The 25,563-nt window shown below is 45.2% G+C and overlaps 1 protein-coding gene across 1 annotated transcript in view; it reads right to left on the minus strand.

Moving 5' to 3' along the window:
• Positions 1 to 25,563, minus strand: part of LOC138665858 (alpha-tectorin-like) — a 58,645-nt gene that overhangs the window by 11,752 nt on the left and 21,330 nt on the right. Inside the window, exons 2-4 of the mRNA XM_069753761.1 lie at positions 3,345 to 3,592; positions 1,350 to 1,633; positions 957 to 1,234 (exon numbers count right to left, since the gene is read on the minus strand). Coding sequence (XP_069609862.1) covers positions 957 to 1,234; positions 1,350 to 1,633; positions 3,345 to 3,524 — 742 coding nt within the window. The 5' untranslated portion in view covers positions 3,525 to 3,592. The remainder of the gene's footprint in view (positions 1 to 956; positions 1,235 to 1,349; positions 1,634 to 3,344; positions 3,593 to 25,563) is intronic.

The raw sequence follows: 25,563 nt of genomic DNA on the forward strand, positions 1-25,563 counted from the left end.
CAGCCGCGCGGCTGGAAATGCTAGCATCGCCGACCCCGTGACATGATTGGAGGTCAGCGATGCGTCGTCATAGTAACCAGAGGTCTCCTTGAGACCTCTATGGTTACTGATGCCGGACTGCTATGAGCGCCACCCTGTGGTCGGCGCTCATAGCAAGCCTGCATCTCAGCTACATAGCAGCGATCTGATGATCGCTGCTATGTAGCAGAGCCAATCAGGCTATGCCACCTTCTAGCCTCCCATGAAGGCTATTGAAGCATGGCAAAAGTTAAAAAAAAAGTTTAAAAAAATATGAAAAATATAAAAAAAATCTAAAAGTTTTAATCACCCCCCTTTCGCCCCATTCAAAATAAAACAGTTAAAAAAATCAAACCTACACATATTTTGTATCGCCGTGTTCAGAATTGCCCGATCTATCAATAAAAAAAAGGATTAACCTGATCGCTTAACAAAGTAGTGAGAAAAAAATTCAAAAAGCCAGAATTACGTTTTTTTGGTCGACGCGACATTGCATTAAAATGCAATAACGGGCGATCAAAAGATCACCAAAATGGTATCATTAAAAATGTCAGCTCAGCACACAAAAATAATCCCTCACCCGACCCCAGATCACAAAAAGTGGAGACGCTACGGGTATCGGAAAATTTCGCAATTTTTTTTAGTTGATTTACTGACATATGAAGATTATAATAATATGTGTCCCCAAGACTTTTAGTAGTGGATGAATACTTTACCACATAGTGTGTATTTAATAATAATGGGAGTGCACATGAAGAGGTTTAAATGGGTAATAGACAGAATCTCCCCTCTCCTCTCCCCTCTGTACCGGTCTGTCACTGTAAATTTGTTTACTGTAAACGATATCTATAACTCTATATGTAACCCCTTTCTCATGTACAGCACCATGGAATTAATGGTGCTCTATAAATAAATAATAATAATAATAATCTACTTACGACAGAAAGTGTCATTTCTCCACGCTTCAATATTAACATTTTTAGACTGACAAGACACAGCATAGGATTGTAGATTATCACACAGGATCTCCCCATCCAGGTTGGTTTCACACAAATCGTATGCACAGTTATCAAAGTAAACTAGAGGATTGATAGCTTTGTGACAGTTTTTGAATGGTCCATTCTTGTCTGTAATGATTCCACAGAAGCTGTTACTGGCAATGGTTTCTTTTTCTTCATCAGTACAACTGGATGGGTGGTCAACTCCTGGAGAACAGCTTTAAAAGAAACCAATAAATTCATATCACTCATCAACACAATTAGACATAAAAAGACAGAAATGAATTTATAAGAAAAAATATACACTCAAATCAAGGATAAAAAATATGTTACCTTGTATCATTATCAACCTGCCAACTGTTTCCAAGACTATATGAGTCTGGTTCTAGTACACCATCCGGATTCAGGAAATCATCAGCAGGGTTTCCATTGAAGTTTCCACAAAGTCCACACACTTTACCAGAGTAGTATCCTGGGATAGTGACTTGGACTCTCTGGTTTCCGTCAAACCAGACTTGCAGTCCAAAGCCTGTTGTCACCAAAACATTCCAACCACTGATGCCAACATCAACATCAGGTGCCAGATGAATCGGCAGTGTCACTGTCTGTCCATCAACCTGTAAAATATCAATGTTTTAGTGAATTGTTAAAAATAATTAAATAAAAACAAGGTGAACATATTTAATTTGCCTTGGTGGCTAGTCTTTAGCTTTGACCTTTTAGAAAAATAAGACCTTTTTTAACCATTAGCAAAGCTTATCTATAGAGAGATAATTTTTTTGTATTATTCTGTTTTAACATTGCATCTCATATATGTAGCATGACTTTTTGAAACAATAGGAATAATATCTGACCACAGGTCAATAGTGATTACTTAGCTCTTCTCCTGTTTAGACTTCACCGTGCTCTCTTCAAGCAAAATGCATATAAGGGGTTGTGAGTCCCTGAAACCTTGCATGACAGAGGGTCTTGGTGTATGGTACATTCGTGATTCAAATTGCTATGAACGTTGGATATTGAATGAAAATAAATGTAGGAAAAAGTCCATCAATTTGACTGCAAGGAGTAAGTTGTAAAGTTGTAAATAATTCGGACCCAAAAAGTGTCCTGCGGACAATTTTGAGTGTTCCTGATTAATTTTTTCATGCTAATTTCAGAAATTACTTCAGAATTTTCCTCTCACGTAAGGTTTTTGAGAAATGATACGAAACATTATAATATTCTGTTATAATTCTAAAAACTCATATATGAACTTTTTCTTAAACAGTATATTCTGAATTTTCCACTGAAATAACATAACTCGCTGATCTACACATATGCAAGCATTTATTATGTGCCATGTGCCCGCAATAGGCGCGGGTGGAATTGCGATCTGCCCACGCCTATTAACTAGCTAAGTGACGCTGTCAAACTCTGACCGGCATTTAACAAGCGATTCCGGCCATCTGGCAGGAAATGCGCAAACCGGTGACCCCATCATATGATCGGGGGCCAGGGGTGCGCTGGCATAACAACCAGAGATCTCCTTGAGACCTCTATGGTTGTTGATGCCAGATTACTGTGAGCACCACCCTGTGGACGGTGCTCATAGCAATGCTGTAATTCTACTACATAGGGGCGATCTGAGCATCGCATCTATGTAGCAGAGGCAATCTAGTTGTGCCAGCTTCTAGCCTCCCATGGAGGCTAATGAAGCATGGCAAAAAAAAAGTTTTTAAAAATATGTAAAAAATATATAAAAGTTCAACCCCCCCCCCTTTTGCCCCATTCAAAATAAAACTATAAAAAGACAAACCTAAACATATTTAGTATCACCGCAATCAGAATAGCCTGATCTATCAATAAAAAAAGGACTAACCTGATCGCTAAACGGCGTAGCGAGAAAAAAAATTCAAAACGCCAGAATTACTTTTTTTGGTCGCTGCGACATTGAATTAAAATGCAATAATGGGCGATCAAAAAAAAGTATCTGCACAAAAGTGGTATCATTAAAAACATCAGCTCGTCCCGCAAAACATAAGCCCTCACACGGCCAAAATTTTCTCAGGGGGACAAGAACTTCCCTGAAATTTGTTGCACAGTGTAGGTTAGCCTTGTCCCATAAATGTTGTAAACGTTGAACTATCTATGGGATGTATTATTCCTAAAAATGTATTAATGTTATGATCTTGTATCATTTAGTCCTAAATACATTTAGGATACATTATCATACTCTATTAAGTTATACTAAAAGAACTACTATAGAAATTATTACTAAAAAACAAGCATAAAAAATAGATTGTAATAACATTACGTAACACATTAGTTAGCAAATTGTTAGGAACTGACCATAACAGCTCCATTTTTTTCCAGTGTGATGTTGTATCCATAGACATACACATTTACAGATTTGACATAGGACACTCCGGTGTTGTCTCCCCTGTGCTCATTTGCCGCTTCCACATTGAAGTATGTAAGGTATCCTTCATCTTTGCAGAGTATGGATAAGGTGTAGGTGCATGTTCCCATAAAGTGGTGAACCTGATTATCAAATGTGTAATAATGGGGATCACCACTAACTTCACAATTAGCAGAACCTGAAAGATACAACATATATTATTTATTTTCAATTCATATACTGTATGAATATTAAATGATTTATGAAATCAAACATGCAAGTAAGGTAGTTTTAGAATAAACATATAGCAAGTTCAGTAGTTCGGGAAAGTTTAGATTTTTTTAATTTCAGTTCACATTAACAATAGGCATAAGCTAAAATTTAAGGCAATGTAAGGCAAACAACAGGAATTAAAAAATAACTACTGTAAGTGAGGCAGGAATATTGACTTTGCATTTCTTAAAGCGTTTGTTTCATATTCAGGAACACAATAATAAAAGTGATTAAAAACAATGCAAAGTTCCTTATTAAAGATGAGCATATCTTTTAAATTCAAATTTGTCAGCTGTGTCGAATTTTTCAAAAAACTATGTTTACCAGACAATCAATTTACAGAAAATTGCAAATTTTGCAGGGTCTAGAATTCCCTTGAATTGCATGGGTAATACTCCGAGATCTCCTAGGACTGTTTTAAACTCTTTTTAAGCTGTTTTACACATTCACAGCTTTAGTAAAGTTAAAGTAATGTCAATACATATGGCTATAGGTAAATGGATGCTAACCTCTGGTAACCAATAAACTTTTTAATATCTCTCTGTACCATCAAACTTTTTATGCTTTTTAAAATGCTACAAGGGACAGTACTCCTTGTGGGTCATTTGCACCAAAGCTGTTCCATCCAGCATGTCCACATGGATATTCCCTCTCTGAACTCTGCTTATACAGGTACTATACAGATGATTAGGTTTTTAAATACATCAGATAGGGATTATATACATTAGTTAGGACTGCTTTATATGGGTAACATACATAGTAACATAGTTAGTAAGGCCGAAAAAAGACATTTGTCCATCCAGTTCAGCCTATATTCCATCATAATAAATACCCAGATCTACGTCCTTCTACAGAACCTAATAATTGTATGATACAATATTGTTCTGCTCCAGGAAGACATCCAGGCCTCTCTTGAACCCCTCGACTGAGTTCGCCATCACCACCTCCTCAGGCAAGCAATTCCAGATTCTCACTGCCCTAACAGTAAAGAATCCTCTTCTATGTTGGTGGAAAAACCTTCTCTCCTCCAGACGCAAAGAATGCCCCCTTGTGCCCGTCACCTTCCTTGGTATAAACAGATCCTCAGCGAGATATTTGTATTGTCCCCTTATATACTTATACATGGTTATTAGATCGCCCCTCAGTCGTCTTTTTTCTAGACTAAATAATCCTAATTTCGCTAATCTATCTGGGTATTGTAGTTCTCCCATCCCCTTTATTAATTTTGTTGCCCTCCTTTGTACTCTCTCTAGTTCCATTATATCCTTCCTGAGCACCGGTGCCCAAAACTGGACACAGTACTCCATGTGCGGTCTAACTAGGGATTTGTACAGAGGCAGTATAATGCTCTCATCATGTGTATCCAGACCTCTTTTAATGCACCCCATGATCCTGTTTGCCTTGGCAGCTGCTGCCTGGCACTGGCTGCTCCAGGTAAGTTTATCATTAACTAGGATCCCCAAGTCCTTCTCCCTGTCAGATTTACCCAGTGGTTTCCCGTTCAGTGTGTAATGGTGATATTGATTCCCTCTTCCCATGTGTATAACCTTACATTTATCATTGTTAAACCTCATCTGCCACCTTTCAGCCCAAGTTTCCAACTTATCCAGATCCATCTGTAGCAGAATACTATCTTCTCTTGTATTAACTGCTTTACATAGTTTTGTATCATCTGCAAATATCGATATTTTACTGTGTAAACCTTCTACCAGATCATTAATGAATATGTTGAAGAGAACAGGTCCCAATACTGACCCCTGCGGTACCCCACTGGTCACAGCGACCCAGTTAGAGACTATACCATTTATAACCACCCTCTGCTTTCTATCACTAAGCCAGTTACTAACCCATTTACACACATTTTCCCCCAGACCAAGCATTCTCATTTTGTGTACCAACCTCTTGTGCGGCACGGTATCAAACGCTTTGGAAAAATCGAGATATACCACGTCCAATGACTCACCGTGGTCCAGCCTATAGCTTACCTCTTCATAAAAACTGATTAGATTGGTTTGACAGGAGCGATTTCTCATAAACCCATGCTGATATGGAGTTAAACAGTTATTCTCATTGAGATAATCCAGAATAACATCCCTCAGAAACCCTTCAAATATTTTACCAACAATAGAGGTTAGACTTACTGGCCTATAATTTCCAGGTTCACTTTTAGAGCCCTTTTTGAATATTGGCACCACATTTGCTATGCGCCAATCCTGCGGAACAGACCCCGTCGCTATAGAGTCCCTAAAAATAAGAAATAATGGTTTATCTATTACATTACTTAGTTCTCTTAGTACTCGTGGGTGTATGCCATCCGGACCCGGAGATTTATCTATTTTAATCTTATTTAGCCGGTTTCGCACCTCTTCTTGGGTTAGATTGGTGACTCTTAATATAGGGTTTTCATTGTTTCTTGGGATTTCACCTAGCATTTCATTTTCCACCGTGAATACCGTGGAGAAGAAGGTGTTTAATATGTTAGCTTTTTCCTCGTCATCTACAACCATTCTTTCCTCACTATTTTTTAAGGGGCCTACATTTTCAGTTTTTATTCTTTTGCTATTGATATAGTTGAAGAACAGTTTACCTTGACGATTGGTGGAGCAGCTTAGTATACATTTTTTTTGCAAAAGAAATATCAACTAAATACCCTGTTTTTTCCATCTTTTGACTAGCACTTGCTTATTACTGTGATTTTTTTTTACAACAGAGTATTTTTGACCTCGTGCTCTTTTGTGTTTTCTAGTTTCTTGGTGGTGTGTGAACAGGTTCCTACAGACTTGTTCAATGTGCAAGTAGCCCATATGTTTCTGGTTCTATAATTGTTCTCTTGTTTCTACAAGACTGAGGAGTCCACCACTCCTTGTGGGTCATTTGCACCAAAGCTGTTCCATCCAGCATGTCCACATGGATATTCCCTCTCTGAATCCTGCTTATACAGGTACTATACAGATGATTAGGTTTTTAAATACATCAGATAGGGATGATATACATTAGTTAGGACTGCTCTATATGGGTATACCTTGACGATTGGTGGAGCAGCTTAGTATACATTTTTTTTGCAAAAAAAGTATCAACTAAATACCCTGTTTTTTCCATCTTTTGACTAGCACTTGCTTATTACTGTGATTTTTTACAACAGAGTATTTTTGACTTCATTGTGCTCTTTTGTGTCTTCAAGGGACAGTACAAGACTGCCATACCAGAATTTATACACAAGCAAACTACATGGAGGAAGCCTCGGGTGATTGCATGGCAAAGATATAAATATGATACTTGTTTGGTGGAAGAACCAAATGGTTTGTTGTTTGTTAAAAAGCTATGGCTTTTTCATTTTCCAAACCATCTAAAAATGACTACTTTTTGTGCATAGCAAGAGCTTTACAGTATGGAAAGTAAAAAAAAAAATTGGGAGCAATTTCATGTTTATAAGCTCTGCGCAGAGCAGAAATCTCAACAGAAATATAGTAAATCTGTAGAACTCAAATGACAGGCTAGCAATGTGTTGCTGCCTATTGTCAGTGGTTGCTGCATCAACTACAAAGTATACATTATTATGGGACAGACAAGCAGATCAGTCAGTGTGGGACTAGAGCTGGCAGTCTCAAAAGCAGCAAAGAAGGCTTTGATAAGTTTTATAGATTGGCTATCCTATACTATGTCAGGTGATAGCTGCCAGGCATCATGGGGAATCCTGCACTGTCACATCTGTTCTCATATAAGACTTAATTTGCTGATGTAATTTATGTTTAGTGTAAAACATTAGCAGCCTTTTTTTGACAATCCAATAATTACAAATTGAAGATTGTTGGAATTCGCCGTATCCACAAAATTTCCTGAAATTTTACACAAATTTGATTAATCAAGAATCAATTCGCTCATCTCTATTTCCTACCAGAAGATGATTGTGGAAGTGTTGTGCCTGGAGTTTGTGGTACTGAGATTTTGGCAGTGTGTTTAGTAGGTGGAAACAAAGTTGTAGAACCTGGTGAAGTAATTGACATGTTTAGATTATTTCCATAATGCCACAAATTTTCCCTTCTGTTGTTTCACTTTCAATGTTGAGGAGTGTATAAGTAAATGTTTTACTTTACAATAGCTCATAAACCATGGAATAAAAGGGAATACGATAATAAAAATAAAACAAATAATTTAACGTGCTCGCCACTACTCGTTACTAGGGTTGAGCGAAACGGGTCGAACATTTTCAAAAGTCGCCGACTTTTGACAAAGTCGGGTTTCATGAAACCCGATCCGACCCCTGTGCGGGGTCGGCCATGCGGTACGCGACTTTCGCGCCAAAGTCGCGTTTCAATGATGCGAAAAGCGCCATTTCTCAGCCAATGAAGGTAAACGCAGAGTGTGGGCAGCGTGATGACATAGGTCCTGGTCCCCACCATCTTAGAGAAGGGCATTGCAGTGATTGGCTTGCTGTCCGCGGCATCACAGGGGCTATAAAGGGGCGTTCCCGCCGACCGCCATGTTACTGCTGCTGATCTGAGCTTAGGGAGAGGTTGCTGCCACTTCGTCAGAAGCAGGGATAGCGTTAGGCAGGGTCCATTAACCACCAAACCGCTTGTGCTGTAGCGATTTCCACTGCCCAACACCACCTTCGGTGTGCAGGGACAGTGGAAGCTACATTTTTTTTTTTTTCCCCTCAGCGCTGTAGCTCATTGGGCTGCCCTAGAAGGCTCCCTGATAGCTGCATTGCTGTGTGTACGCCGCTGTGCAAACCAACTGCTTTTTTCAAAGCACAAATCCTCTTGTTCCTTCCTTTCTGCACAGCTATCTTGTTTGTTTGTCCACACTTTTTATTTAATTTGTGCATCAGTCCACTCCTTATTGCTGCCTGCCATACATGGCTGAGATTACTGCAGGGAGATAGTAATTGAAGGACAGTTCCTTTTTTTTTTTTTTTTTTTGTGGGAGATTAAGATTGGCATTTCTGCTAGAGTGCCATCCCTGTCTGTGTCATCTCTCACTCAGTGGGCCATAGAAAGCCTATTTATTTTTTTGCTTGATTTGGGTTCTAAAATCTACCTGAAAAAATCACTACATCAATCAGTGGGAGAAAAATATTGGCCTCAGGGCTTGTGTGCCACTCCTTACTCCTGTGTGTGCCATCTCTCACTCAGTGGGCCATAGAAAGCCTATTAATTTTTTTGCTTGATTTGGGTTCTAAATTCTACCTGAAAAAATCAATAAATCAATCAGTGGGAGATTAATATTGGCCTTTGGGCTTGTGTGCCAGTCCTAAGCGTGCCATCTCTCTCTCTCTCAGATAGTGGGCCATAGAAAGCCTATTTATTATTTTTTTTATTGGGTTTATAAATTTTCCTTGGAAAAAAAAAAAAAAGTGGGAGATTAATATTGGCCTCTGGGCTTGTGTGCCAGTCCTGAGCGTGCCATCTCTCTCACAAATAGTGGGCCATAGAAAGCCTATTTATTTTTTTGGTTGATTTGGGTTCTAAATTCTACCTGAAAAAATCAATAAATCAATCAGTGGGAGATAAATATTGGCCTCTGGGCTTGTGTGCCACTCCTGACTCCTGTGTGCGTCATCTCTCACTCAGTGGGCCCTAGAAAGCCTATTTTTTGTTTTATTTGTTTTCTAAAGTCTCCCTGAAAAAAAAAAAAAAAAAATCAAATCAGTGGGAGATTAATATTGCCCTTTCTGCTTGTGTGCCAGTCTTGACTCCTGGGTGTGCCATCTCTCTCTCCAATTGTGGGCCATAGAAAGCCTATTAATTTTTTTGCTTGATTTGGGTTCCAAAATCTACCTGAAAAAATCACTAAATCAATCAGTGGGAGATAAATATTGGCCTCTGGGCTTGTGTGCCACTCCTGACTCCTGTGTGCGTCCTCTCTCACTCAGTGGGCCCTACAAAGCCTATTTTTTGTTTGTTTTCTAAATTCTCCCTGAAACAATCATTTTATTTTATTTTGTTTCTAAATTCTTCCTGAAAAATTCATTTTTTTGTATTTTTTTTTCTAAAGTCTCCCTTTTAAAAAAAAAACACAAATCAGTGGGAGATTAATATTTACATTTGGGCTTCAGTGACAGTCCTGCGTGTGTGGCATCTCTCTCATTTGTTGCCACCAACAACAGAGTGTGTAACATTGTGCCTGATTTTCGTTGTGGTCTCACCCACCTGTAAAGGGGTAGCTAAATCATACTGAAGTTATAGCTCACCGTGTAAGTTGTGTGACAGCAACAAATACCGTTAGTTTGGTAACGTTTTTAAAACAATGAGGAAGTCTGGTGGAAGAGGTCGTGGCCGGGGGCGTTCATTGTCAGCTGGTAATGAGGGTAGTGGTAGTGGTGGAGCATCAGGTGGTCGTGGGAAAAAAAATATTGCACCTAAGTCTGGAGCTGTGGAGCCAGGTTCGTCGTCTGGCTACACAAGGCCTCGAACGCTCCCTTTTCTGGGAGTAGGAAAACCGCTTTTAAAGCCGGAGCAGCAAGAGCAAGTTTTGGCTTATCTTGCTGACTCAGCCTCTAGCTCTTTTGCCTCCTCTCGTGAAACTGGTAAAAGTAAAAGCAGCGCGTCGTTAGTGGATGTTCACGGTCAGGGACAAGTCGCTTCCTTGTCCTCTTCAGCAAAAACAACAACAGAGAAGAATGCAGCAGGCGACACAACGGGTTACTCCATGGAGCTCTTTACACATACCGTCCCTGGCTTAGAAAGTGAAGCAGTTAACAGTCCATGCCCATTACAAGTTGAATCTGACATGGAGTGCACTGATGCACAGCCACAGCCAGACTACTATGCTGGTCCTTTGACTCAGACCACAACATTGCCCTCGCAGGGTGCTAATCAAGAATCAGACCCTGATGAGACTATGTTGCCCCATCACGAACGCTATACCACCGACCGACACGGTGACACAGACGAAGTTGCACACGAGCTACAAGAAGAGGTAATAGATGACCCAGTTCTTGACCCCGATTGGCAGCCATTGGGGGAACAGGGTGCAGGCGGCAGCAGTTCTGAAGCGGAGGAGGAGGGGCCGCAGCAGGCATCAACATCGCAACAGGTTCCATCTGCCGGGCCCGTATCTTGCCCAAAACGCGTGGCAAAGTCAAAACCTGTTGGAGGACAGCGTGGCCATCCGGTTAAAGCTCAGTCTGCAATGCCTGAAAAGGTATCCGATGCTAGAAAGAGTGCAGTCTGGCATTTTTTTAAACAACATCCAATTGATCAGCGCAAAGTCATCTGTCAAAAATGTTCAACTACCTTAAGCAGAGGGCAGAATCTGAAAAGTCTCAATACAAGTTGCATGCATAGACATTTAACCACCATGCATTTGCAAGCTTGGACTAACTACCAAACGTCCCTTAAGGTTGTAGCACCCTCGGCCAATGAAGCTAGTCATCAACGCAACATCCCTTCCGGCAGTGTAGGGCCACCATTTTCTGCACCACCTGCAGTATCTGTGCAGGTTTCTTTGCCAGGCCAAAGAAGTCAGGGTCAGGGAATCACCAGTTTCGTAGTAGGAAACACTGCATCTAGGGCACCGGCGGCAACAATACCATCTCCCACCGTCTCTCAGTCTGCCATGTCCACCGTCACCCCCGCTAGTTCCACGATCTCCAGCTCTCCAGTCCAGCTCACCCTACATGAGACTATGGTTAGAAAAAGGAAGTACTTAGCCTCGCATCCGCGTACACAGGGTTTGAACGCCCACATAGCTAGACTAATCTCGTTAGAGATGATGCCCTACCGGTTAGTTGAAAGCGAAGCTTTCAAAGCCCTGATGGACTACGCTGTACCACGCTACGAGCTACCCAGTCGACACTTTTTTTCCAGAAAAGCCATCCCAGCCCTCCACCAGCATGTTAAAGAACGCATCGTCCATGCACTCAGGCAATCTGTGAGCACAAAGGTGCACCTGACAACAGATGCATGGACCAGTAGGCATGGCCAGGGACGTTACGTGTCCATCACGGCACACTGGGTAAATGTGGTGGATGCAGGGTCCACAGGGGACAGCAAGTTTGGGACAGTTCTGCCTAGCCCACGGTCTAGGAAACAGTTGGCTGTAGCCGTTCGCACCCCCTCCTCCTCCTCTTCGTCCTCCTGCAGAAGCGAGACCTCGTCCACAGACCGCAGTCGCACAACCACTCCATCCGCAGCTGCCACTGTTGCACACCAGGTCTCCCATTATGGGGCAGCTACTGGCAAACGTCAGCAGGCTGTATTGGCTATGAAGTGTTTGGGCGACAACAGACACACCGCTGAAGTTCTGTCCGAGTTCTTGCAGAAAGAAACGCAGTCGTGGCTGGGCACTGTAGATCTTGAGGCAGGCAAGGTAGTGAGTGATAACGGAAGGAATTTCATGGCTGCCATCTCCCTTTCCCAACTGAAACACATTCCTTGCCTGGCTCACACCTTAAACCTGGTGGTGCAGTGCTTCCTGAAAAGTTATCCGGGGTTATCCGACCTGCTCCTCAAAGTGCGTGGACTTTGCTCACATATCCGCCGTTCGCCCGTACACTCCAGCCGTATGCAGACCTATCAGCGTTCTTTGAACCTTCCCCAGCATCGCCTAATCATAGACGTTGCAACAAGGTGGAACTCAACACTGCACAAGCTTCAGAGACTGTGTGAACAGAGGCGGGCTGTTATGTTTTTGTGGGAGGATACACATACACGGGCAGGCAGTAGGATGGCAGACATGGAGTTGTCAGGTGTGCAGTGGTCGAAGATTCAAGACATGTGTCAAGTCCTTCAGTGTTTTGAGGAATGCACACGGCTGGTTAGTGCAGACAACGCCATAATAAGCATGAGCATCCCCCTAATGCGTCTGCTGATGCAAAGTTTGACGCACATAAATGATCAGGCGTCTGCAGCTGAGGAAGAGGAAAGCCTTGATGACAGTCAGCCATTGTCTGGCCAGGGCAGTGTACAGGACGAGGTAGCGGGCGAAGAGGAGGAGGAGTGTTATGGCTGGCAATCAGGCAACACAGCGTGCAGTAATCAGCGCACATACAGAGATCTGGCAATAACCAAAAACAATAAGACGAGCTCTGAGACGTGGAATCTCTGTAGACTGCAGTACCTGATCTATCCTCACACAACTATAAGCAGCAGTGGATTGCGCCTATCACTACCTATGCAACTCGGCACTGCCTGAGGAGCTGACTAGCCTGAAGATAGAAATACAAGCCTGACTTACCTCAGAGAAATACCCCAAAGGAATAGGCAGCCCCCCACATATAATGACTGTTAGCAAGATGAAAAGACAAACGTAGGAATGAAATAGATTCAGCAAAGTGAGGCCCGATATTCTAGACAGAGCGAGGATAGCAAAGAGAACTATGCAGTCTACAAAAAACCCTAAAACGAAAACCACGCAAAGGGGCAAAAAGACCCACCGTGCCGAACTAACAGCACGGCGGTGCACCCCTTTGCTTCTCAGAGCTTCCAGCAAAAGTTAATAGCAAGCTGGACAGAAAAAACAGAAAACAAACTAGAAGCACTTATCTAGCAGAGCAGCAGGCCCAAGGAAAGATGCAGTAGCTCAGATCCAACACTGGAACATTGACAAGGAGCAAGGAAGACAGACTCAGGTGGAGCTAAATAGCAAGGCAGCCAACGAGCTCACCAAAACACCTGAGGGAGGAAGCCCAGAGACTGCAATACCACTTGTGACCACAGAAGTGAACTCAGCCACAGAATTCACAACAGAGGAGGACGAGGAGGATGATGGGGATGATTATATTTTTAATGAGGAAGCTTTTCCGGGGCCAGTGGAAATTGTTGGCGCGGCAAGGCCGGGTTCTGGTTTTTGGAGGGACACAAGTGACGTGGATTTGCCTGAAACTGCCCCTCAACCAAGCACAACCACAGATTTGAGAACTGGAACTTTGGCCCACATGGCGGATTATGCCTTACGTATCCTCAAAAGGGACACACGCATAACAAAAATGATGAACGATGACGATTACTGGTTGGCCTGCCTCCTTGATCCTCGCTATAAAGGCAAATTGCAAAATATAATGCCACATGAGAACTTGGAACTAATATTAGCAACCAAACAATCAACTCTTATTGACCGTTTGCTTCTGGCATTCCCTGCACACAGCGCCCGTGATCGTTCTAACACGAGCTGCAGGGGTCAGCAGACCAGAGGAGTTAGAGGGGCAGAAATCAGAAGTGGCGTTGGCCAGAGGGGTTTTCTGACCAGGTTGTGGAGTGATTTTGCTATGACCGCAGACAGGACAGGTACTGCAGCATCAATTCAAAGTGACAGGAGACAACATTTGTCCAGTATGGTTACTAACTATTTTTCATCCCTTATCGACGTTCTCCCTCAACCGTCATTCCCATTTGATTACTGGGCATCAAAATTAGACACCTGGCCAGAATTGGCAGAATATGCATTGCAGGAGCTTGCTTGCCCGGCAGCTAGTGTCCTATCAGAAAGAGTATTCAGTGCTGCAGGTTCAATACTAACAGAAAAAAGGACTCGTCTGGCTACCCAAAATGTAGATGATCTAACCTTCAATAAAATGAACCACAACTGGATTTCGAAATCTTTTGCCCCACCTTGCCCGGCTGACACCTAGCTTTCCTATGTAAAGGTCTTGCCTGTGGACTATTCTGAACGACTTTTCCAATCTCGTAATTTGCAGCACCTGATTGTCCAGCATCCGACATGTTAACACCTCCCTAAATGGCCAAAGTCCCCACACGGGCCGTGGTATCGCCACTTGGCGCCAGCACCCGTGAGAGTACTGTTTGTCTGAAGAGGTGGGTGTGCCCGCTTTTGGTCGACGGCACTGCCACTAGGTCCCTCATAGTACAATAAAGTGTCTGGCGGTGGTGGTGCGCACCCAAGCACCCAACGTCAGACACACCGTTGTAATATGAGGGGCCCTGGGCCTGTACCGCCGGCCACAAGACAATCCCCCCCCCAGCTCAAACAGTACTCTACCACTTGCAAAATTTTCTCTCACAGCTCCACCAATGTTTAGTCTATGCGCTGACATCCTTCAATGCCTGGCACTGTCAATACCATTGTATTGACATTTTTGTTATGTTAGGCCTTCGAAGCCTGTCTGCGGCCTGTTCTTTCCACTACTACTACACTGACCAGGCCACTGCTGCCCGTGTTCCCCTGGAACCAATTTTAAATTGCCTACAGCCAGCCCAATTTATTATGTTAGGGCTTCGCAGCCTGTCTGCGGTCCCTCCTTCCACTAGGCCTCCACTGACCTGTCTACTGCTGCCCGTGTTCCCCTGGAACCAATTTTAAATTGCCTACAGCCCAATTTTTGTTTTGTTATGTTAGGCCTTTGAAGCCTGTCTGCGGCCCGTTCTTTCCACTACTACTACACTGACCAGGCCACTGCTGCCCGTGTTCCCCTGGAACCAATTTTAACCCTCCGTCACATACAATATTCGGACTAACGAGTTCACATACAATGTGCCTGTCAGGCGCCTGCTGGAAAAATACCTATAATATCTAATGTTTGCAATTTCAGTGCTCTAAAAGTGATCAGTGACCTTCATAGGGATGTAATAAAAGAGACTACACATAATCAGTTGCAAAAAAAAAACATTTACTTAACATAAAACTAATAACTATGAAATACAAACTTTTCAAAACTCCCGCCAAATAGTCCCCAGTTCGACTCTCTCAAAAAAATGTACAAAGAAAATTTTTGAACACAAACTTAATTTTAAGGTACCTTAAGTACTATTAAAAACATATTCAATCAGAAGTAGATGCTGAGGTTTCCCCAGAAAAGTCACACTTGCAGAGCAAATAGCAAGAATTACACACCATTTTTGCATGTGTCAGGCAAATTGCTTTATGACATTTGAGACATTCATAATTTGAAAGCCTTCTGGTTCCGCTTTCCGATTGGCAGGTGGTGCATCTCCTTCTTTTGTGAGGTGGTGCAGATGGTGACTTTTCACCATCATCTTCTGGGCGGAACCTTTTGAGCTGAACTTGAACCTTTATAATGTCTATATATTGGTTGGTATATGTGACAATAGAGTCCAGAATGTCATCTGTAAATATACTGTTCCAGCATTCAACTGCAGTTTTTGCATTACGTGCAGTTCCTATTACTGCAGGAAGGTGAGTAATAATGTTTAGAGGTTCCCTACGTTTTTTCTGGAATGGCTTCTTGTTCCATTTAGTATTTTTATCTTTTCCAATATAATATGATCCAACTTCTTCATCCTCACCACTGTCACCATCTTGCTCTGTTTCAGAATCCAGGACACATTCTTCCACCTCATCATGAGAATCAATCTCACTTTCCTCTCCTAAATCCTCATTCAGTGTGAGGTCTCTATCATCTAACAGCATGTTTGTTACTTCCTCAACATCAAGTTGTTTGGATAAATTGTACATTTTCCTCTCCATTTCAGCAGATAATCTGAAGCAAGAGAAGGAATATGTTAGGGAACTACTGTATATGCTTGAGCAGCACACTTTCTTTTATAAAATCTCCCTTATTTCTATGAAATATCCTCACATTTTGTGCTATACATTCATAAAACAAGCTAAATAAACTATTGTGATGAATAAAAACATAAAATACCAACCTTACTGAATGTGACGTATTCACATACAATGAGCCTGAGAGATCTGTGCAGCTATATCCTCTCCCCTGAAGCTCTGAAATCCAACTGTGAAATCAGGTTTCACAGACCTTCAAGAGACAGGAGACTACCTGGAGGGAGGGGGTTTCCTCACACTCTGGTGAGGAAGGAGAAATGAAAGTAAAAGAGAAGCGCCTGTCAGATCAGTTGTATGTGACGGAGGGTTAAATTGCCTACAGCCAGCCCAATTTATTATGTTAGGGCTTCGAAGCCTGTCTGCGGTCCCTCCTTCCACTAGGCCTCCACTGACCTGTCTACTGCTACCCGTGTTCCCCTGGAACCAATTTTAAATTGCCTACAGCCCAATTTTTGTTATGTTAGGCCTTCGAAGCCTGTCTGCGGCCCGTTCTTTCCACTACTACTACTACACTGACCAGGCCACTGCTGCCCGTGTTCCCCTGGAACCAATTTTAAATTGCCTACAGCCAGCCCAATTTATTATGTTAGGCCTTCGAAGCCTGTCTGCGGTCCCTCCTTCCACTAGGCCTCCACTGACCTGTCTACTGCTGCCCGTGTACCCCTTGAACCAACATCAGAAAATATAAAAATAAGTATTTTGCTTATAAAAAAGAAAATACTGGAGAGATATCAAATGCAGACATTTTAACATTAAAAACAAACACATACAACAAAAAACTGGTACAGTACTAAAAATGGCCACCAGCTACAATAACTTTCTCCTGCAAGTAGTTAACTGAAAGTTTTTTTCAACTTAAAACACAGATATGGCATCCACCGAGTGTTGTCCTGTCGCGTCTTCTTTATATTATTGCCAAGAAGATGCAAAACAATGAAAATAATAAAATCATTATTTACCAAAAAAATAGAGTAAGTCAAAACCACATTGCAAATAAACATTCATTACAAATAAAGAAGCAGGGCGCGTCCGAGGGTGAGTATATACCTAATAAGAATATAATCACCCTCGGACGCGCCCTGCTTCTTTCCGACAGCCTTCCTTCCTAAGAATCAGCCCTTCCGTGGTGTAGAGAGAGGGTGTGTTACACTCCAAGGTGTTCCCCAGGTTGCCTTTCCTGAGCTTCGATCTTCATGCTCTCGTTTAGTAGATGTCGGAAAGTAGGCTGCATTAGGCCTACAAATTGGGTATGGGGTGGAGAGAGATGGTGTGTTACACTCCAAGGTGTTCCCCAGGTTTCCTTGCCATTGCTTCGGTCTTCCGACTCTCGTTTAGTAGTTGTAGAAAACTACACTGCATTAGGCCTACAAAATGGGTATGGGGTGGAGAGAGATGGTGTGTTACACTCCAAGGTGTTCTCCAGGTTTCCTCGCCATTGCTTCGATCTTCCGACTCTCGTTTAGTAGTTGTAGAAAACTACACTGCATTAGGCCTACAAAATGGGTATCGGGTGGAGAGAGATGGTGTGTTACACTCCAAGGTGTTCCCCAGGTTTCCTTGCCATTGCTTCGGTCTTCAGACTCTCGTTTAGTAGTTGTAGAAAACTACACTGCATTAGGCCTACAAAATGGGTATCAGGTGGAGAGAGATGGTGTGTTACACTCCAAGGTGTTCCCCAGGTTTCCTTGCCATTGCTTCGGTCTTCAGACTCTCATTTAGTAGTTGTAGAAAACTACACTGCATTAGGCCTACAAAATGGGTATCGGGTGGAGAGAGATGGTGTGTTACACTCCAAGGTGTTCTCCAGGTTGCCTTTCCAGAGCTTCGATCTTAATACTCTCGTTTAGTAGTTGTTGGAAACTACACTGCATTAGGCCTCCAAATTGGCTATGGGGTGGAGAGAGATGGTGTGTTACACTCCAAGGTGTTCTCCAGGTTTCCTCGCCATTGCTTCGATCTTCCGACTCTCGTTTAGTAGTTGTAGAAAACTACACTGCATTAGGCCTACAAAATGGGTATCGGGTGGAGAGAGATGGTGTGTTCCACTCCAAGGTGTTCTCCAGGTTGCCTTTCCTGAGCTTCTATCTTCAGGCTCTCGTTAAATTGTGGTTAAATGGAACAACTGCATTTGGCGTACTAGTTGGTTTGGGGCCTACTAACAGTGTCTGCCGCTCCTTGCTGTTCTCCTGGTTTCCTGTCCTGAAATTCCGTTTTCAGGCGCTCGTTAAGTAGTTGTTAATGTTAGACTGCATTTGGCCTACTAGTTGGGTTGGGGCCTACTATCGGTGTCTGCCACTCCTTGCTGTTCTCCTCCACTGAACAAAGCTGTGCCGCCTGTTTACTACGGTTGCCAATTTTGAACTGCATTTCGACTACTTACTGATTTGGGCCTACTCTCTGTGTCAGCCTCTCATTCCAGTTGTCCTCCACTGCAATGCCCCCTGGTTATTCCTGTGTTACCAATTTTGAACTGCATTTAGCCCACTTTATTCTTTGGGCCTATATCTGTGTTTCCTCCTCATCCTGCCCATTGCCCAGCCAGTGATAGATGAGTCTGCTGGTACATTGACCCATAACGCAACATTCCCCGTGCACGCTACACAACAACATTGTGACCCTGCTGAAAGTCAGGTTGCTCTTCCCGCATACCATACCACCTTACACGGGGACAAAGAGGAAGGTGCAGATGAAAGTGCAGGTTCCTTCATCAGGTGGGGGGAGGAATACTAGTTGGCGACGTCACTGGCACAGGGCCTCTCATAGTACGCAAAAGTGTTGCTGCCGGTGGGAGGCGCCCCCGCCGTGCAAACACACCGCTGTACTTTGAGGGGCCCTGTGCCAGTGCCAATGCCAACGAGTGGGCCCCCCCTGCTTGCTCAGGTTCACAGCACTTGCAAAGTTGAAATACTTACCTCTCCCTGCTCCACTGCCGTGACGTGGTCCAGATTTCCTGGGCCCACTAATTACTTGAACCAGCCCTACCCACCACAACTTTAGCCAAATGACCCCCAATTTCAAATGCCTTCCAATTATTATAAGGTAAATTACGCTTGACAAGCTTCATTAAGAAGAATGGATGGTTTTGACATTAAAATGGGCACTCTAGGTGTTTTCCTGGCCCCCACTCACTGCCGACTATGCTGCCCCATTGACTTGCATTGGGTTTCGTGTTTCGGTCGATCCCGACTTTACGTCATAATCGGCCGATTTCACTCGACCCGACTTTTGAGATAGTCGGGTTTCGCGAAACCCGGCTCGACTCTAAAAAGGTCAAGGTCGCTCAACTCTACTCGTTACTAGTGTTGAGCATTCCGATACCGCAAGTATCGGGTATCGGCCGATACTTGCGGTATCGGAATTCCGATACCGAATTCCGATACTTCCCGCGTATCGGATACCGGAATCGGAAGTTCCCGGAATTCAAACTGCACGCAGCAGCCAATGAGGAATGAATGGAAGTGTGGGCATATCCTGTTTAGCATGGTGGGCATGTAACTACTGGCAAGGCTGTGATTGGATGCTGAACTGATGTCATCATGCACTATAAAAAAACCCTGCCGCCATATTGCGCTCACTCTGCTGTGATTTCAGTTAGGGACAGGACGCTGTGTTCTAACTGAGGGCCAGTTGAGATAGCTAATTGCTTTATTTTCTTTTCCCAAGGCTAATTTAGCAAAACACTGTGTTCTTCACTGTTCACCTTGCTCTTGCCTTGCAGCGCTGTTTTAACAGCGTTCTGCAAGGTCTCTCTGTGTGTGTGTGTGTGTGCAGCTCAATCTGTAGTCTGTGTGCAGCCATATACCCGGTTGTATTCAGCTCAGGGGGGGTTCACACTGCCTCACACAGTTGTCCTTTTTTGCTCATAGTGCAGCCTGCTGCACATTTTTTCTCAAATTTCCTATTAGTGTTTTTCCACCCGTCTCCAGCTAAATTGTGGAAAAACACTACATAGGATAACCTAGAGGGGGGTTTTTGGGCCTTGCAGCGCTGTTTACGGCTGTCTGCACGGTCTCGGTGTGAGCGCAGCTCGCCCTGTAGTCTGTGTGCAGCCATAGCCGGTTGGATTCAGCTCAGGGTTCGTTACTGCCTCATACCTTGAAAAATTTTTTCCTGTTTTTCAAATAGAGCAGCCTGTTTAAAATTTAAAAAAATATTTCCTATTAGTGTCTTTCCACCCGTCTCCAGCTAAATAGTGGAAAAACACTACATAGGATAACCTAGAGGGGTGTTTTTGGGCCTTGCAGCGCCGTTTACGGCTGTCTGCACGGTCTCCGTGTGAGCGCAGCTCGCCCTGTAGTCTGTGTGCAGCCATAGCCGTTTGGATTCAGCTCAGGGTTCGTTACTGCCTCATACCTTGAAAAAAATTTTCCTTTTTTTCAAATAGAGCAGCCTGTTTAAAATTTAAAAAAAAATTTCCTATTAGTGTCTTTCCACCCGTCTCCAGCTAAATAGTGGAAAAACACTACATAGGATAACCTAGAGGAGGGTTTTTGGGCCTTGCAGCGCCGTTTACGGCTGTCTGCACGGTCCCCGTGTGAGTTAAACTTGCTCTGTAGTCCGATTTGCAGAAAAAAAAAAAAGTAAAGTTCACCAAACACAACTTAACACTTGTGTAGGCCACATTTGAAAAATAATAAAGTTTAGTCCACACTTTACAACATTAGTGTTTCTTACACCTGTTAGGAGGAGCATTTCAGGAATAAGCACACTAAGGCCTTAGTACTTTTCTGCTTATCTTTATCTGTCAACCAAGATGAAGAGGGCAGGGAGCAAGGCACGTGGGCGTGGGCGCGGAGCAGGGAGAGGAGCAGGGAGAGGACGTGGTGATTCTGTGCCTGCTGCGGGCACCGGTGACCCGTCGTCACTCAGTTTCAGCAGGGAACAGTCCTTCATGCGCAGCTTTGTCGGAGAGCGCCATGCACCGCTGCTGCGTGAAGATCAAATTGAAGCCGTTGTCGGGTGGATGGCAGCTAACGCCTCGGCATCGACTTCAGTTAGTGCCACATCCTCTCAGGCACAGAGCACTGGAGAGCAGCCATCTGTCTCTTCACCACCTGCCAAATTGGCCAGGCAGTCAGAGAGCCCAGGACAGGAGCCGTCTCTACTTCTGTTCTCTGAATCTCTTGGCTTGGAAACAGGGGGCCAGCCAAGCAGCATTGGAGAAATGGAAGAAGAGGCAGTGTGCAGTGATGCCCAACAGCTTTGTCTCTCTGACTCTGAAGAGGCGGGTGGGCCAGTGCCTGCGGTGACCACAGCGCAGTACGCATCTGATGATGAAACTCAGGTGCCGCTTTCTGGTGCGTAGTGTGCTGCCGAGACTACCCAGGAGGAGCAGTTGGTGGCAGAGGGTAGTGGAGATGATGAGGTCCTTGACCCATCGTGGCGTGAGGAACAGGAAGGTGGTGGGAGCAGCTCAGAGGAAGAGATTCCCCTTACGGGCCAAAGAGGGAGAGGGAGGGGGAAGACTGCGGAGCCTGTAGCCTCCATTTTTGCACCCGTTAGGAGCCTGTCTCTTTCCAAAGCCAAAAAGGGCGCTCCCAAGACTTGCAGTGCCTGGTCCTTTTTTGACACAGTTGCAGATGACATTTGTTTTGTCAAATGCAAGCTGTGTCATCAGAAAGTCAAAAGAGGTAAAAGTGTCAGCAACCTCAATACCACAAATATGTGGAAACATGTGCGGACCAGGCACGCGGTGGAGTTACAGAAACACACTGAAGATGTAGGCCAACCAACAGTGGCAGCTACCACCTCTTCAGCTCGTGTTGCCTCTTCCTCCAGCTCACGCACAGCTGGTTTGGCTTCCTCCCAGGATCGCCATGGAAGAACCTCTGGCACTGTTGTCCAGAGACCTTGTGTAATTCCACCCACAGCACCACCTTCCCAGTCATCCTCACACTCCCAGCCTAGTCTACAGCCATCGGTAGTACAGGCATGGGAGAAAAGGCGGGCATTCTCGGCCAACCACCCCCGAGCACAGGCTCTGAATGCAGGCATTGCCAAACTGTTGTCCCTGGAAATGCTCTCATTCAGGCTGGTGGAGACTGACAGCTTCCGTGACTTGATGGCATTGGCAGTCCCACAGTACAAGGTGCCCAGCCGCTTTTACTTCAGCAGGCAAGCTGTCCCTGCCCTGCACAGGCATGTTGAGGGAAACATAAAACATGCGCTACTGAACGCCGTCAGTAGCAAGGTCCACCTCACCACCGATGCGTGGACCAGTCAGCATGGACAGGGGCGATACGTTTCCCTCACTGCCCATTGGGTTAATGTTGTTGAGCCAGGTACAGATCGTGCGAGTGGCGCAGGACGTGTCCTGCCCACTCCAAGGATTGCAGGAATCCAGTCTGTACGCATTGACTCCTCCTCTTACACAAGTTCCTCAGAATCATCTCTGCAGGAGCCGTCACAGTCCACCTCCACATGGACCCGTGAACGTTTACCTATGACCGACATGAGCACAGCCGTGGCCAAACGTCAGCAGGCCGTCTTGAAACTAGTTTCATTGGGGAATCGAAGCCACACAGCGCAGGAGCTCTGGAATGCCATCAAGCAGGAGAGCGATGTGTGGTTACTGCCAGCGAATCTCCAGCCAGGCATGGTAGTGTGTGACAATGGCCGGAATCTGGTGGCAGCTTTGGCCCTTGGCAACCTCACTCACATCCCATGTCTGGCACATGTGCTCAATTTGGTTGTGCAGAGTTTTCTGAGGGACTATCCGGATCTTGATGCACTGCTGCACAAGGTCCGCCTAGAGTGTGCTCACTTGCGGCGTTCCAGCTTGGCAAGATCCCGCATTGCTGCTCTGCAGCGCCGATTCTGCCTTCCGGAACACCGCATCATATGTGACCTACCTACCAGGTGGAATTCCACGTTACATATGTTGGAGCGGTTGTGTGAGCAGCAGCAAGCAGTTATGGAGTACCAGCTGCATCAGGCGCAAAGAAGTCGCAGTCAGTGCCGATCAGACTTCACAACCACAGAGTGGGCCACTATGAAGGACGTCTGCCTGGTTTTGCGTCCTTTTGATTATTCCACGCGGATGGCAAGTGCAGATGATGCACTAGTCAGCATGACTGTCCCCTTTATCTGCCTGCTTCAGCAAACTTTGCAAGGGTTAAGGGATGATGTTGTGGAAGAGGTGGAGGATGAGGAGTCACCTTTTCCATCAGCTTCTGGAGAGTCAGCGCCACGTGGTTCCTCACAAAGGGGTACGTAGGGGCCACTTTGTGAGGAGGATGAGGAGGAGTCAATGGAGGAGGAAGAGCTCCGTCCAGAGGAGGGAGCGACACAATTGTCCAGTGGTCAGTGTGTACAGCGAGGGTGGGGTGATGACGAGCGGGCAGAGATCATGTCTCAAGCAGGGGACAGCGTTTCTGGGCCAGTTGGCAGTCTGCAGCACATGGTGGATTTCATGCTGCAGTGCCTGAGAAACGACCGCCGCATCGACCACATTCTCAACATGCCTGATTATTGGGTGTTCACCCTCCTCGATCCTCGCTACCGGGACAACGTCCAAAACCTCATCCCAGCGTTGACCCGGGAGCGTAAATTGCGGGAGTACCACGACACACTGGTGAATTCCATCATCTTCTCCAGTCCAACTGAGAGGAGTGCTGCTAGTGCTTTACAAAGCAGCTCAGTGCGTCGAGGCAGTGGGGGAGGCTCTGCCCAAAGAGGGAGCAGAAGCAGTGCCTCTGCCCAAGGCAAGCCCAGTATGGCACAACTCTGGCACACTTTTGTGTGCCCGCCCCAAATGTCTGCACCATCACCGGCGGCTCCAGTCAGCAGGAGGCAACGGTTCCGTCAGATGGTGACAGACTACATGGCTTGCCCTCTTACTGTACTTCCAGACGGCTCTTCCCCGTTCAAGTTTTGGGTCTCTAAGCTGGATACATGGCCAGAGCTAAGCCAGTATGCATTGGAGGTGCTGGCTTGCCCTGCGGCTAGTGTCTTATCGGAACGTGTCTTTAGTGCCGCAGGTGGTGTACTAACAGACCGTCGCATGCGACTATCCTCCGATAACGTTGACCGGCTTCCTTTCCTGAAAATGAACCAGGCCTGGATCTCGCAGGAATTTGCCACTCCTCTGCCTGATTAAGTAATTGGGTGTCATCCAGGTCTCCTGCTGTGTTCATCTTTCTACCACCTGAACTGCTATTCCTGGGCTCCAACACCGCCAGTTGTGGCTCAGAAGTGCAGGCTGCACAGTAAAAACATACGACCCAGTGTTATTGGGTTTCAGTAACGTCAGCTGATCCCCAGCTGTGTAGCCGGCAATGTGTCCTGCGACCGCCACGCTGGCACAACAACCTAAATGTAAGGGAACCTGTCCCCCCTCCCCGTCGTTTGTTACTGAAAGAGCCACCTTGTGCAGCAGTAATGCTGCACAAGGAAAAGGTAGCTCTTTTAGTTTAGCTCCTTGCACACGCAGAACTTAACACTTATAAAATGTGTTCACTGATACCATTATACTGTCCCGGAGCTGGGACTTTCCTTCGTAATGTGACGCAGCACAGCCGTCATTCCTACCCCCATGCTGCCATGCGCTGCCTCCTCAGCGTTGTTTTAAGCTGTCACGGAGCCTGCGCTGTTCTGTTATCCCTTGGCCATGCCCTATTTGCACTGCCTGTCTTCTGACATAATTTGGTGTCAGGCTGGCTGCGCCTGTGCGGCCGCGCTGCCCGAGATCCCGCCTCGCAGTGTCTTCTGATTGAATCACACTGCGGGCCTGGGATCCATGGGCATGCGCAGTGCATATCTTCCCCTCGGGCTCTCGCTCATCTCCCTCCGCCTTCTTTAGACTGTGCGCTGTCAGCTGATCCCTAATAGCATGCCACGACCGTGACACCGCACAGTCTGAAGAAGAGGGAAAGAGGGGAGTGAGAGTCGAGGATATGCACTGTGCATGCCCATGGATCCAAGGCCCGCAGTGGGATTACGTTAGATGACTTCGAGGTGGGATCTGGAGCAGCGTGGACGCACAGGCACTGACAGCCTGACACCAAATTATGTCAGAAGACAGGCAGCGCTAATTGGACATGGCCAAGGGATAACAGAACAGCGCAGGCTCCGTGACAGCTTAAAACAACGCTGAGGAGGCAGCGCACGGCACCAACGGGATAGGAATGACAGCTGTGCTGCGTCCCATTACGAAGGAAATTCGCACCTCCGGGACGGTTTTACGGTATAAGGGGACACATTTTTAGTGTTTACTTCTGTGTTTGCAAGGAGCATAATTAAAAGAGCAACCTTTTCCTTTTGCATCTTGCTGCACAAGATGGCTCTTTCAGCTACAAACGTCTTGGGGGGGGTTAAAGGTTCCCTTTCAACTTGCTCCAATCAGGCTTCGGCCTACACTCTGTTCCTCTGCTCCTCCTGCTGTCCCTGGGCTCTAACACCGCCAGTTGGTGCCTG

The sequence above is a fragment of the Ranitomeya imitator genome, chromosome 2 (genome assembly GCF_032444005.1).
Source record: "Ranitomeya imitator isolate aRanImi1 chromosome 2, aRanImi1.pri, whole genome shotgun sequence".
Lineage (NCBI taxonomy): Eukaryota > Metazoa > Chordata > Amphibia > Anura > Dendrobatidae > Ranitomeya > Ranitomeya imitator.